The sequence below is a fragment of the Ursus arctos genome, unplaced genomic scaffold (genome assembly GCF_023065955.2).
Source record: "Ursus arctos isolate Adak ecotype North America unplaced genomic scaffold, UrsArc2.0 scaffold_8, whole genome shotgun sequence".
In the NCBI taxonomy this organism is placed as follows: Eukaryota; Metazoa; Chordata; class Mammalia; order Carnivora; family Ursidae; genus Ursus; species Ursus arctos.
The window spans coordinates 48,068,033-48,083,216 of record NW_026623100.1 but is presented as its reverse complement, the minus strand read 5'-3'; the positions used below and the strand labels follow the sequence as shown (position 1 = coordinate 48,083,216).

The 15,184-nt window shown below is 40.2% G+C and overlaps 1 protein-coding gene across 2 annotated transcripts in view; it reads right to left on the bottom strand.

The window, feature by feature from the left end:
- Positions 1-6,367: 6,367 nt before the first annotated feature.
- The window catches only part of KDM3A (lysine demethylase 3A), a 56,555-nt gene continuing 47,738 nt past the window's right edge, over positions 6,368-15,184 (bottom strand). Inside the window, exons 22-26 of one of the 2 annotated variants that reach the window (XM_026481335.4) lie at positions 12,276-12,395; positions 12,057-12,196; positions 10,626-10,802; positions 10,408-10,542; positions 6,368-9,422 (exon numbers count right to left, since the gene is read on the bottom strand). In XM_026481335.4, coding sequence (XP_026337120.2) covers positions 9,342-9,422; positions 10,408-10,542; positions 10,626-10,802; positions 12,057-12,196; positions 12,276-12,395 — 653 coding nt within the window. In that variant the 3' untranslated portion in view covers positions 6,368-9,341. The remainder of the gene's footprint in view (positions 9,423-10,407; positions 10,543-10,625; positions 10,803-12,056; positions 12,197-12,275; positions 12,396-15,184) is intronic. The other variant, XM_026481349.4, reaches the window with a different exon arrangement.

Sequence of the window (15,184 nt, the reverse complement as noted above, 5' to 3'; positions counted from 1 at the left end):
TAATACCCAACTTACACCAATGGATAGCTCATCCAGACAAAAAATCAGTAAGAAACACATCAGTGTTCAACAACACATTAGACCAGATGGACTTAATAGATACATACCAGAAACTTTCCATCCAAAAGCAACAGAATACACATTCTTCTCAGTGCACATGGAACCTGTCCAGAATAGATCATATGTCAGGCCACAGGATAAGGCTTAATAAATCTAAGATGATTGAAATCACAAGCTGCTTTTTCAGTGACAATGGTATGGAACTAGAAATCGACTGCAAGAAAAAAACTAGAAAATTCACAAATACGTGGAGATTAAACAACATGCTATGAACAAAGAGTACGTGGAAGAAGAAATCAAAAGATAAATCAAAATATACCGGAGACAAATGAAAATGGAAATAAATTAACATACCAGACCTTATGGGACGCAGCGAAAGCAGTTCTAAGAGGGAGGGTCATGGCAATAAATGCCTACGTCAAGAAGCAAGAAAAATCCCAAACAACCTAACCTCACACCTTTATACTTTAAGGAACTAGAAAAGAACGACAAATAAAGCCCAAAGGTAACAGAAGGAAGCAAAGAACAAAGATGAGTGGAAATCAATGAAATAGAGACTTAAAAGACAACAGAACAAAATCAATGAAACTAACAGCTGGCTCTTTCAAAAGACAAAATTGATAAACCTTTAGCTAGACTCACCAAGAAGAGAAGACTCAAATAAACAAAAATCCAAAATAAAAGAGCAAATGTTACAACTGATACCACAGAAATACAAAGGATCATAAGAGACTACTAGGAACAACTACTCGCCAACAAACTGTACAACCTAGAAGGAATGGATAAATTCCTAGAGACATACAACCTACCAAGACTGAATCATGGAGAAACAGATGTCAAGAAATCTAAACAGACTGAGTACTAGTCAAGGACCTTAACTTAGTGATCAAAAACCTCCCAACAACAGCAAGTCCAGGACCAGATGGCTTCCCTGGTGAATTCTACCAAATAGTCAAAGAAGAAGTAATAATCCTTTTCAAAGGATTATCCTTTGGAAACTCTATCCTTTCCAAACTCTTCCAAAAAAACAGAGAGGAGGAACACTTCCAAACTTATCTTACAAGGCCATCATTACACTGTTATCAAAGGCAGACAAGACACCACAGAAAACTACAGGCCAATATCCCTGATGAACATAGACGCAAAAATCTCAATAAAATATTAGCAAACCATTAGCGCTCAGTTGGTTAAGCATCTGCCTTCAGGTCAGGTCATGATCCCAGGGTCCTGGGATTGAGCCCCATGTCAGGCTCCCTGGTTGGTGGGGAGCCTGCTTCTCCCTCTCCCTCTGCCACTCCCCCTGCTTGTGCTTGCTCTCTCTCACATAAACAAATGAAATCTTAAGTATTAGCAAACCGAATTCAGCAGTACATTAAAAGGATCATACACCATGATCAAATGGGATTTATCCTAAGGGTACAAGGGTGGTTCAACCTCTGCAAATCAACGCGATACACCACATTAACAAAATGAAACTTAAAAATCAGATGATCATGTCAATAGATGCAGAAAAAGCACGTGATAATATTCATCTATTTAGGATAAAAACTCTCAACCAAGTGCGTACAGGGAGAACGTACCTCAACACAATAAAGGCCATATATGACAAACCAATAGCTAAAATAAAATAAAGAGAAAACACTAAAAGTATAAAAAGTATAAAATATGAAACCTGAATAGTCCTAGATCTGTTAAATTGAATCCATAGTTAAAAGTCTTCCTAGCCTGTTTTTTCACTAATGAAGTGCTTCTACTAAATATTCAAGAAAGAAATATTACCAGTACAGTTGACCTTTGTACAACACAGAGATTAGAAGCGCTGACCTCCCAGTCAAAAATCTGCATATACCTTTGATTCTCCAAAAACTTAGTAGCTTACTGTTGACCAGAATAGAAGCCTTATGATAATGTAGTTGATTAATACATATTTTGTATATGTATTATATACTATATTCTTAAAGTCAGAGAAAAGAAAAGGTCAAGAAAATTAAGAGAAAACACACAGTACTGTACAGTATCTATCGATACTGTAAACTTATATCATCTGTTTACAAGATGGATCATTTGTCAGCACCTACATCAGTATTATTTTATATCATACAAAACACTGTTAGACAAATTACTAACTTTAGATATAAAAAATGAAAAGATGTGAAAAATTCATATATATTTACAAGTATAACAATTCGGGCATTGATAATGAAGCAGTGATAGGATTGCTTTACGGTAGCCTAGTGTAATTGATAGAAACGCTTCAGCTTCACAATACCCTAGCCTATGCACTAATGAATGAGTCACTGTAAAATTTTCATGACATACAGTATTACAATCATATTCATAGTATTGGGAACGTTACATTAAAATCACCTGTGATGATGGGCTGATAGACAGTTTCTCAAATTATAGGCATACTATACAGTAAGTCTTCGAAAGTAGTTATAGAACAGTAAAAAAAAAAAAACACATTAATTTTATGTTAAATATCACTCACCTTATGCCTATGTAAGGATAGGCTGTCCACTTACATACAAGTCTTACACATGACATTCTATGCAATGCATATTTGATGCCTAAGAATGCCTCATGCCATTCTTGCCATGTGGTCGTCATATTCTCAGACACATTCATATACAACAGATAAGCGTATTAACTGTGTGGCATGATTACTTACTATTGACTAAGTGAAGTGGATCGGCATAAATGTCTTCATTCTCATCTTGGAGTCGTCTGAGGAGGAGGAGGAGGAGGAGTTGCTCTTGCTGTCGCGGATGGCAGAGGTGGAAGAGGTGGAAGGGGAGGCAGGAGAGGCAGGCACACTCAGAATAACTTTGTGAATATACATCATAATGTCTAATTTATTTCATTTCTCTAAGTGTTTCTATTTGGTACCAATCACTCCTTCCCCCATTTGCTTTAGTTCCAGTGCCTGTATCATCAAAGGGTCCATGTCATAAAAGAAGTCAAAATTAGTCTTCAATAATCGGAACCCTTCTGTGAAATTGTCTAATGTCAATTTGTTTTCTCACATTGCTTTGCATCTTTTTCCTCAATGTCTAACACTATTAATTCCTATTAAGTCTTCAATAATTTCTCTAAAGTCTATTAGCTCTTGAATTTCTCCAACATCCATACCTTGACACCTTTCAACCCCTACCGTGTTTGCCATATTCACAATCTTTCATAATTTCCTTGATTGGCTGTCATAAATCCCATTAAGTCATTTACAACATCTGAACAGTTTACTCCAGCGAGAATTTATTATTTTGGGCTTGATGGCTTTCACAGCTTTTTCTGTTAAAAACGATGGTTATCTTCAATGGTGTAATCCTTCCAGACTTTATGTTCGATGAGGGTGCTCTTCCATAGCACTGACAATCCTTTCCATAGAGTGCCACGTGTAATGAGACATAAATGTCTTTATACTGATTTATATCCCTGATCCAGAGGCTGAGTTAGAGACGTTGTGTTTGGGGGGTGGGGCAAGTAGACATTTCACTGCCTTCTGTGTTAAACTCACAGAGTTCTGAGAGGCCAGGGGCATTGCCCAGTATCAAAGGAACTCGAAAACACAGATCTTTTCCCTTCAAAGCTTGGATGTTAGGAGCTTTAAAGATAAGGGCAGTCCTGATCAGAAATCCAACCGCATTTGCACGTAACAGTAGTTAGCCTATCCCTGCCTGCCTTAAATCCCGGAACTTGCTTCTCTTCCTAATAAATGTCCTTTGTGACTTTCCCCCCAGAATAGTGCCGTTGGTCTACACTAAAAACCCACTCAGGCAGATATCCTTTCTCATGATTTTCTTAATGGCTCATGGGAACTCCTCTACTGCCTCCTGGTCAGTAGAAACTGCTTTTGTTATCTTGACATTTTTAAAGCCAAACCTTTCAAAAACTATCAAACCATCCTTTGTTGGCACTATAGTCTCCAGCTTTAAGTCCTTTGCCTTCCTTTGCCTTAAGTCGTTGCCCAATAGTATTAGTCTATAGGTAGCCTTTCTTATAGCAATCCTGCACCCACATAGAATGCCTACCTTCAATAAGCTAAAAAGGTATTTCACAAAATGTTTTGCACCTGCTGGTGTAGATGAATTTCTTTTCTTTCTCTTCTTAACAACACTCCCTGAGCTTGATTTGTTTATCTTGAAATGGTGGGCAACTGCGGCAGATCTCCATTTACAGTACATATCAAGCAATTCAACTTGTTCTTGTAATGGCATGACTTTGCTTCTTGGGAGCACCTCCAGCATCATTAGTGGCACTTCATATGGGTCCCTGGTGCTACTGTTTATGGCATTGCACTAAACACAAAAATACATGACATCTCCCAGAGAGCACTTCGTAATACAATATGCAATTTACTGAAGACATGAACTGCTCATGCAGAGATGACTAGCGTCACATGGTGTTTTAAGTGAGCTCACCTCAACAGCAAGAGGTGGCCATTATGAAATTATTATAGTACAATATATACAACTAATTTTACGCAGTTATTTCATATTGCACCTTTATGTTTTCCTGACTGGGAATGGCAGCATGTACAGCCTGTGTTAATGTGCCTCAGTTTTATTAAATTTTAACTTTTCATAATAGATTTGTGTATACTTTATGGTAACAAATGAAAAAACAGTGGCGTGTGGAGTTCAAAGGCTGTTGTTGTTCAAGGGCTAACTGGATGTATTATTTTCAGAGAGTAGATGAAAACATTTCCCAACTTGCTTTAGGTTCATAACTTTGATATCATAACCTGACATTACAAGGACATTTCAAAATTTTAGACCAATACCCATTAACAAAGATGCAAAAATATCCAAAATATATTACTTATGTGTAATTTAAGTCGTCGTCTTCTAATATATACATTGAAAACTACACGTTCCTCTCTAAGCACTGTCATGACTGAATCCCACTATTTTTGATGTGTTGTATCTTTATTATTCGGTTCCAAATATTTGATTTCCATTCTGATTTCTTCTTTGATCAATGGGTTACTTAGAAGTATGCTGCCTGTTTTCTCAGCATTTGGCAATTTTGCAGTTATCTTTTTACTGATTTTTAAATTCCACTATCATCACATCAAGAACATACTATCTATACAATTCCAATTTAATCTTTTTTTTTGTGGCATGAAATTTGCTTTTATTTTTTATTTTTTTGATGTAAAGTTTGATGATTCATTAGTTGCGTATAACACCCAGTGCACCATGCAATACGTGCCCTCCTTACTACCCATCACCAGCCTATCCCATTCCCCCACCCCCCTCCCCTCTGAAGCCCTCAGTTTGTATATAATCCTCTGAAATGTACTTACAGTGTATGGTCTTCCTGGGTGAACAACCAACATGCACTTGAAAGAAATGTGTTATTTACAACACTGGCTTTAGTGTTCTAATTAATGTTGATTTGGTTGATAGGTTCAATTATGTTGTACTTAGACTGGTTTTACATCGGCTCATTGTAGCAACTACAGAAAGGCAGAATCAACAATAATTGTGAATTTCTCTGCCCCTTTAATTCTGTCAAATTTTCCTTCATTTTATTTTGAAGCTCTGCTATTAGACGTGTACCCAATAGTATTATTGTCTCTTCCCACTGAGTTGACCCTTCTATGACTGCTAAAACTTTCTCTCAAGACAAACACCTTACGACTTCAAACATATGTGGCATCTAAAAAACAAATGTATAAAGCAAAAAAGGAGAACCAGACCTATAAATAGAGAATAAACTCATGATCCTCATGAGAGGAGAGGGAGGTGGGGGATGGGCAAAATGGGTGAAGGGCAGGGGGAGATACAGGCTTCCAAGCTATAGAATGATTACGTCACAGGAATAAAAGGTAACCATAGAGAATGTAGTCTATGATACTGTAATGGCACTGTCTGGTGACAGATGGCAGCTACACTTGTGGTGAGCATATACACAATGTATACAGTTGTCCAATCATCATGCCGTACACCTGAAACTGATGTAACATTGTGTCAGCTATAAGCAAATACAAAAAATTTCTAAAAAAAAAATTTCTTTTCCTAAAAACCAAACAAAAAACACCTTCTCTCTGGTAATACTCATCTTAAAATCTTAAAATTGGTATCAATACAGCCATACTTACTTTCACGTGACTAGCCTTTACATGGTATCATTTTTTCTATACTTTTAACCTGCAGCCAACCGTTATCTTTCATAAGCAGCATATAGTCTTTTATTACAGTCAGATCATCTTTATCTTGCATTTGGAGTATTCAGAAAAGTCCCACTTGTTCTTTAGCGCCTTTCTAATCAGTGTTTAAAAAACAAGAATGTCATTTTCTCATTCAACTCCAAAGGCTTTCCCTACTTGGGAGTTTTTATTTTGGTAAAATATACACAATAAAAAATTGAGCATTTTAACCATTTTTAAGTGTACAATTCAGTGGTAGTAAGTACATTTACAATGTTGCGCATCCATCACCACCATCCCTCTGCAGAACTTCACCCTCCCAGGCCGATACAGACACTCCGTATCCATTACCCCTTCCTCCCAGCCCCGGCAACACCGTTCTACTTCGTCTCTATGAAATTGGACTATTCTAAGAATATGATTCTAAGTGGAATCATGTACTTTTCCTTTTGGGTCTGGCTTATTCATCCATGTTGTAGCATGTGCCAGAATTTCCTTCGTTTTTAAGACCAAAAAATGCACCATTGTAGGTATATGCCACAGCTCGTTTATCCCTTCATCTGTGATGGACTCTTGGGTTGTTTCCACCTTTTGGCTCTTGTGAATAATGCTGCTATGGATATATGTGTACAGGCATCTGAATCCTTGCTTTCAATCCTTTTGAGTAAACCTAGGAGTGGAGTTGCTGGATCATAATTCTGTTTAACTTTTTAAGAAAAATTATCCTGACTTCTAAACATATTGTCTAATGCTATTATTGTTTAAATGTATCCAGGAGTTTGTAATTTCCCTTGTCCTCCATTTTTTTCTTACATGCTGTGGGTTTTCTTTCCTAAGGATATCCTTAAAGTTCCTTCAGTGAGGGCCTGAAAACAAACTGTTTTTTGTCTGAAAGTTTCCATAAAGAACAGGGAAAGAAATTGGCTGTGTCTGCATTGCTGTTTCAGGCTCTGGTCTTCAGCACAGAGAGAACAGCGTTCACTCTCCTCTGACCTCTGTTGCCATGGAGAAGTCACCTGTTAGTCTGTCACTTCTTGGAGGGTCATGTTTTCCCCACTCTGGCTGCTTTTAAGAACCTACTTGAGTGTTCTTTTATGATTATATGTGGATTTTTTGTTTACCTTGCTTGATTTGGGTGGCCTTCTCCCATCTCTTGACTTCATGAGTACTGGGAAACTGTCTCTGAACAGCATCCCTCTCCCTCCATCCTCTCGGCTGTTAGTCCCGGGTTACCTGATCTGTATTTTTTGGTGTCCAGCTTATCAGTTAACACCTCTTTAGAGAATCCAGTTGCTCGATGCTGTAGTCTGTGGTTTTACCAATCTCCCAGTTTATAAAAGAAACTTTTTTTGTTGTTTAACTCATCTGCTAAGTTTCTAATTTTAAACATGTTTCACTTCTATAAATTCTATTTAGCTTCTTTCCAAATCTGGTCATTTCCGGAAATCCCATTCTTCCATCATATTCCTATACTCTCATTTAACAGAGTAAACATTTCAGAATATAAAATAATACTGGCTCATTTCAGTCTGTAAGCCTCTGCAGGTTTGGCAGAGGTTTAATGTGGCATCTGAAGTTCTTGCTGACTCTTGTTCATGGTAGTTTTCAGTTTTCATATTTGTTGTTACAATGTATTTGATTGTGAATAACAATCTTGGAACTGTCACTCCCTTGAGGCCTGGCTTGAAGCTGGTTTCCTCTACAGAGGATCCAAGTTTTCCTTTTCAGCTGAGGGAGATTTTCTAAGTAGCAATGCCAATTCGAGAGCCAAACCTGTATCAAGGAGCTCCTGATAAATTCCCAGGGAAGAGGTTTCCCACTGATATGGGCAGATACTTCTATTTTTTCCAGGAAATTTGTTTTTCAAAGTTCATCCATGACAGGTTTTGGCTTGAACAGAGGGCTGGCATTAGGCAGGGATCTTCAACCTCCTACTCTGAGCGCATAAGAGAAAACCCAGGCTCTAGGCCTTGTCTCTACTACTTGATTTCAATTTCATTCCTTTTATTTAGTATAACTATAGCTGTCTAAGAGAATCAGGGAGATATAGAAAGTTGGCTTCTTGATGAATTTCTTCCATCAGAAAGGACTGTTTCAGATACTACTGTTCGAAAACTTCTAATAACTTCCTTTTCCTTTATAAATTCTTACTTTATTAAAGGCCAGAAGAAAGACAATGTATTTCCATCTCTGAAATACCTTTCCAGATCCATTTAGCCAGTCACTATTTGGATTTTTTTTGTTAACTTCCACTCCGAATTTAGCTAATTGGTGGTGTTTCTTTGCAGAAGTGTGACAAGGTTTCCAGTTGGCTGGGAAGAAACTTATTTCCATGTTATTAGCATTATAATAATCACAAATCATTAAAGCATCTAATTTCTTTGCTTTTAAGACGAGCTCCTGGAGCAAAACTCTTACACTTGTAACATCTGAGAACAATGTGCTGAACCTACAACCAGAGGATAACAATGCCAATGAGTGGAGTCAAAATATTATATGAATACTTTAATGCAAAATGCTTAACACTTAAAATTAGCAAAGCTTCATTTAAATTAAAACTCCATTGAACTAAATAAAGATGGTTAAACCCAAGAATTGTACAGTAGTTGATTTCTGCTATATAACGCCAGTCCTAATGCAACACAGCAGGAACTGCATCGTTAGCTGTCACTTCCTCCATCGCTCATCTGAACCCTACAGGGTGAGGGAGAGGGTACTCAGACAGACACAAAACAAAATACAACCAAGTAAACTGCGCAGTGATTCCTACTAGTTACAAACCCACTCTGACTAAGCTGTCCCACCCAGCAGCGGGGGAATAACTGCAGGTATTGTTCCAGGGCTGATACGAGGTTCTGTTTTTACAGCATGGTAGAAGTTCTGCACTAGGTGAAGAGTCACAGTTTAAGGATGCATGTTCTGTAAATAGTTCCTACATATACACATTTAGTGTGTGTAAACACTAGAAATATACATTAGACAGAGTACCCTTACCAGTTGGGTACAGTTTAAAAAAGAAGATGAGGTAACATGAATCTCAGAGTCCACAGGAATCCTGCCTGAAGAGTTTCAACAGCTGCCAGTAATTCGCTTCCAATGTACAGGGGTTAAGGCGTCTCCGGGACCCCTAGGGTTTGCCAAAACTGGACTCACTGGCTTTCAGCATAGCAACTGCATCTTTCACTGCATGGTAGATAACATTCTTCACCTAAAAGAATGAGAGAATTATGGTCAGTTTACCACTAAATCTAAAATCTGTCACTAAGACTAAACATTTCCCCTGCCAACTTTACTACCATTCTCCCTAAAGTTAAAATTTGGTATTCAAAATGTCAGTACTTAAAAGGCCCCTAGACTCCTTTAGGCCAGTATTTCATACACATTTGAAACTCATGCCTCCTTTCCCCCCTTCCGTAGATGTTGATGTCCCATGACCCTGAGCCTGGTGAGTATAGGGAGAGGTAAGCCCCAAGCACAATTTTCCACAACTTTTATGTTCCCCTAGTTTTCCAAATATGAAACTACGTTACTTAATTCAGTACTGAAAGCATCTTTAAACCCACTCTCTGAGATCCTCTTTGGATCCCAGAGATTCTGTTCTGCTCTAATCAAGGATGAGAACACAGCACTTAAAGTCTTTGTTCAAGACCAATGTCTGGCAGTTGAGTCAGTATCAGAAGTCAAATCTGTTTATTTTCTTTCTTCTTTTTTTTTTTTTAAGATTTATTTATTTATTTGAGGGAGAGAGAGAAAGAGAGCACACACGCACTCAAGCAAAAGCCGGATAGGGAGAGGGAGGGAGAGAGAGAATCCCAAAGCAGACTCTGCGCTCAGTGTGGAGCCCAACGTGGGACTCAATCTCATGACCCTGAGACCACAACCTGAACTGAAACCAAGAGTTGGACACTCAACCAACTGCACCACCCAGGCCCCTCAAAGATCTATTCATTTTGAATATTAAAGTCTTTCTCTTGGGTCATAGTCCTTTAGAATCTAAACAGTAACAAACCAAGGTGAGACTTCCTCCATGTTCATTCCTCCTTGGCTTAAGCAGACAGTGAAACTACACATGAAGCCAGTTCATCAACTCACTGTACCAAGTGTGACATGGCCACGCTCACTGACTCTATTTAGTTCAGTAATGGGCCATGAAGTCAGAGACAGAGAATGCCAAGAATCAGTGCTATTTTTACCTGTAATTTATCTTCATGATTGGTATGAGTCTGTGACAGATAACGGAATTCCTGAGTAAGCCAGAAACAGTGTTTAACATGCTCTGGAGAAACAAAATCTTCAGCCACTTTAATACAGCTATATAAGTTATGAACCTGGAAAGCACAAGTTATATCAGTAGCACATATGCAAAAGTTCTTAGTGTAAAGAGAATAAAGAATAAAGTAATGTTTCTTGCCTGATGTGGAGCTCCTGCTGGGATAAATACCACATCCCCAAGAAACTGTACAATAGCCCAGCCTTGAACTCCATACTCTTGATGAAGACGCTTTCTTAGTGATCGGTCTAAATACCAGCTCTGATCATGAATGGGATCATGGTCTGCTGGGTTTTCTTGACCCTGCTCTTCTGAGACCTGGAACACATTTGAAAGATGATGAAACTGAGCAACACACTGAGGCACAATGAGGGCATTCCCCCGCCACCCACCCCCAGCCCCTGAATAATAGTGTGGGCAGTCAGCTGTCAGGCCTTTCTTAACAGGTACCCCACTGGCAGAAAGAGACAAGTAATACTCAAAGACATTAACTGAAAGAACCAAGAGAAGACTGAAAGAAAATGTGGTTTTCCTTCTGTCGTTTCCAATAATCTCTGACTGGCAGTCTGCATATTCTTCTAAATACTAGGTTTGGACAATATTTTGGTCTAGACTTTTGAACATAAGTTGGCTCGAGTTCCTTAGATATAGACTTGCTGTACTGCAGTTATTAAAAATCTATATTCATTTAACAATCCGAGTTACAGAGGAGTCCCAAAGACAGCTATAGATCAAATCTGTTTATTCCAGACTCAATATTTGGCAGCACAGACTCACAGACTCAGGGAGACACTATCAAAGGAACAATATAGCACCCAGCAGGTTTTGGAAGAGTGAAATGATCCTAAGTCAGAAACAGCTTGATTCAAACCAATGCTGGTTAAGGATCTACGTGGCAGATCAAGGCTAGGGGTGTTCGTGTTCACATCCAACCCTCATGAACAACTGAAGCGTACCAGCCACAGATACGTGGCTGATAAAAACCGAACACACCCCTCTTTCCAGTTGCCTAGAACTTCCACACACAGCCCTTGCTGAACAACTTGACAATTACTGGAAACCTGGAATCTTAAAAAGCCCCTGTACCCCTTTCCAATGGCCCCTTGCAAGCTAATGGCCACGAGTAATGCCTGAGGCTTTCCTGACCTGCTACTAAATGAGGGTGGACAAAACCCACATGGACCTAAGTAACTCACTCAGAACACAGGTATCAAGGGCCAAGGAATTACACATGAGCTTCTGCAGTACTTAGATTTTTAAGGCAATAAAAACAAATAAATGCAAACGATCAGAGGAACGAACCTGAAGGGAGAGCACAAAAATCTCCAAATGCACTATAATGTAAAACACAGACATAAGACAAGGCCTCCTCTTTTCAGAGGCGTGAGCCTGATCATTTAGAAATCTCTGTTCCTCAGCAATGGGCTTCAGCCTAGTCAATCTGACACGCAGAGATTAAACTTTTGAGGTTATGATTACTGCCCAGTAGCCAGTAAGTTCTTGACGTGGAGTAATTTCTAATAGTGCTATTCTCCATGCCTCTCTCCACAAGCCACAGGATAGAAAGCACACCTTTTTAAGGAATTCTCGTATTTTCTCCGTGTCCTTTGCAGCATATATGTGCCAGAGGGCTCCTGGCTTCTCTTTTCCTTCAATAAACCGCTTTATTGTGAGTTCATCAGAATCTCCATCTTGGATGGTTTTAAGGACTTCTGGAGCAAGAGAAAGCAAATATCAGACCACAGTCTCCAGCTCAGAGAGTAAGCCTCACTTCTATGCTTAGCACCCTACCTTCTTCTTGGTCGCACTGTCCTTTGGGAATTCCCACATACACCATGACATTAGCTGCATCAGACACATCTAAGTGAAGATTTGTTGTCCCGTATTTCCTGTCCTCTGGAGTAATCAATCCTGCCAACAGAAAACACCTTAAATTTACAGAGATGTTGAAGGCTGCCACTCTCTCTCTCACTCCCTGCGAGATACCTGGTCACAAAATTTAAAAGCTTCCTCTTATTTAAATCATGTAAAAGTAAGAAAACACTATTTAATATTAAGTTAACCTTTCAACTTTGAAAGAAAAAAATCTCATCAAATATTTAATTATAAAAATAAAAAATTAAGTCCTAACACTAGGACTTGTTTCTGATGACAGGCAAAGTAGGTCCCTGATAGACCGCCTGTGAAGAACTAAAAATCCTAGATGAAATTATTGAAAAAAAAATTTCTAATGAATTAATGTGCTGGCGAGAGAAGAAGAAATACTCATAAGCCAAAAAACTAGAAAGCAGGACTCAGGAATGGGAAAGTGGCTCTAAAGCTGAAATGTGCCAAAAGGACATGTGCTCAACCAGTTCTCAAGCTTTGGTTGTCGCAGCCTAGAGTACTCTGGGGCAAAACATAAGGCCCAGGCCCCCTCAAGATGGGGAGTCTAATAGAAAGCCCCCTCACATACACATAAAGCTGGGACCTCAAATGGCTGTACACTCAGAATGAGAGAGAACACTGCGCAACACGTTCCTTGGTTCCTTCAACAGTTTAAAAAAAAAAAAAAAAAAAAAGTGGGGAGGGGGATAGTGAGCCACAGCATGAAGTCCTGGTTGGTGCTCATAGTCTGAAACTTTCATCTCTTAGCCCCAGGAAAAGACTCGCCTTGCCCGGTAGTCATCCTGAGGCTCACCGAGCCCTGTGGTCACTGTGGACGGCCCGCCCTGACATGAAGACCCTTGAACGGGCAGCAGAGAGAAGCATGGCTCGTAGGGGACAAGCAAAGGCTGCCTGCTAACCCACCAGCCCCTGAAACAGCTCTGTTTTGTGTGGAGGCGGCCAAGGGACTTCCCTCCGGCTTGCCAGAGCCTTGCAGTTTCAGGAGCAGCCTGACACAGGCGCAGGCACCCCATAACTTCAACTGGCACGGCAGCCCGAAGAGCCCTGTGCTACAGTAATTTCCTTTCTTTCCATTGAGCTGAAATATCAGCCCTAGGAGAGGGCTGAACACTAAGTATTTAGGCAAAAATCAAAGGATATGCTTTAAAGAAGATGTATCACAGGAGATTTGCTTTAAAATGGTAAAGAAAAAACAGAACGGGAGGAAACAATGAAACATTCGTGATAAAAAATTGATAGCTGCTGTAACTGGGGAGCAAGTATATGGGGAGTCACTGTATTAGACTCAAGTTCCGAGTGCATTTGGAAAATTTTTCTGTAATGAAAAGTAAAAAAGTTAAAATTTAAGAAGGAGAAACAATTAATAGAAGGAAAATGAATGAAATGGACAGTAATAAATGATAGCACAGATGATTATCCAAAAGTCTGATTCTATTTATATAAAGCTCAAACACAGCTTAAAACTGAAGGACTATCCTGCGGGAATATCAACACATACGGTAGCGTTACAGACGTACGGGCACGGTAAACACAAACGGCAGGACGGCAGCTAACCCCGCAGCAGGAAGCGCGGGCATGAGACGGGAGAAAAGGGAGGAAGGGCAAACAGGTCTCAGCTTTGTCAGGCTGCCTGCTCTCTGGCCAGTGCCAAATGCAGGAAAAGAGTTGTGCCAAATGAGGAAGGAAATGACACCTACCAGCTACCCGCCCAACGCTCATCCACAGGCAGCCACGGGCAACTGCACGCTGATAAAGGAGTCTCTGAACGGAGAGAGCCTGGACCCCAATGGAACCAAGATTATAAAAACATGAAGGTCCCTGGGAAAGGATTCCCAGAATACAGAAAATCCTGGAACATAACACCGTGGATGGTTATGAAGAGCACACGAGCTGACACAAGGGGGGCTGCTGGGTGACAGCACTGGGGCTGGGGAGGTGGGGGGAGCAGAACTAGCCTGGAAATCAGAAGACCCAACGTCCTAGTCCCAGACCTGCTACTGACTGCCCCTTGAATGTCCTGAGCAGGTCACCATCCCTGCCGCTGTCCTGAAGTCCCGGCCGCCATGGGTAACACTGGTGGTGGTACTGGGGGATAGAAAGATGTTCTCTCTCTCCAAAGAGCCTTTCACCCTACTCTGACTGAGGAGTCCCAGCTCAATCAATCATCCAACCTTTGAAAATGATCGTGCTTTACTGTTTATAAGGTGTAAGGTGTTTGAAAATGAACACATTTTCATTCTTTTCAATCCCTACCTGCTGACTCTGGATGGGAACAATTCTGTCCGAGGTAAAGCTTGTACAGAGTAACACTGCCATCTATCTGTTGGTGTCTATGCTGCCAAGCTCTTTAAACCAAGCAGACAACTTATTCTGAAACTTCTCAGGTAACCAACCACTTCTACCCCATAAAGCTTCAGGAGGCCTACAAAGCACGGATAATCACTATGCAACACTGTAACATTTACTTTAGTGGAAAAATACTTTCAGTCACGTAAGTTCATTGTAAATCTCTGCTGGGAGCAGAGTACACCCTGAGACCCCAGCTGACTAGCTGCTCTGAAGGGCTTCAGGGACGGAAACTCAGCCGGGGAACATGTTACAGCCCCACAGCGTGTGCAGGGCTCTCTAAACTGAGACCTGAAAAGGAATAGGCCGGGGGACTTCACCTGCTGTGTCCTCTCTCCCACAGACCATTTCTCACCCTACCCTGGCAGAATGCTCTCAGGAGTCTAGGCCATCGGAGCTTCCCAACATAAACTCCCTTCTTGATATGTTCCCTGATCCCATTCCAGGTGGATCCCTGGACTGACTCC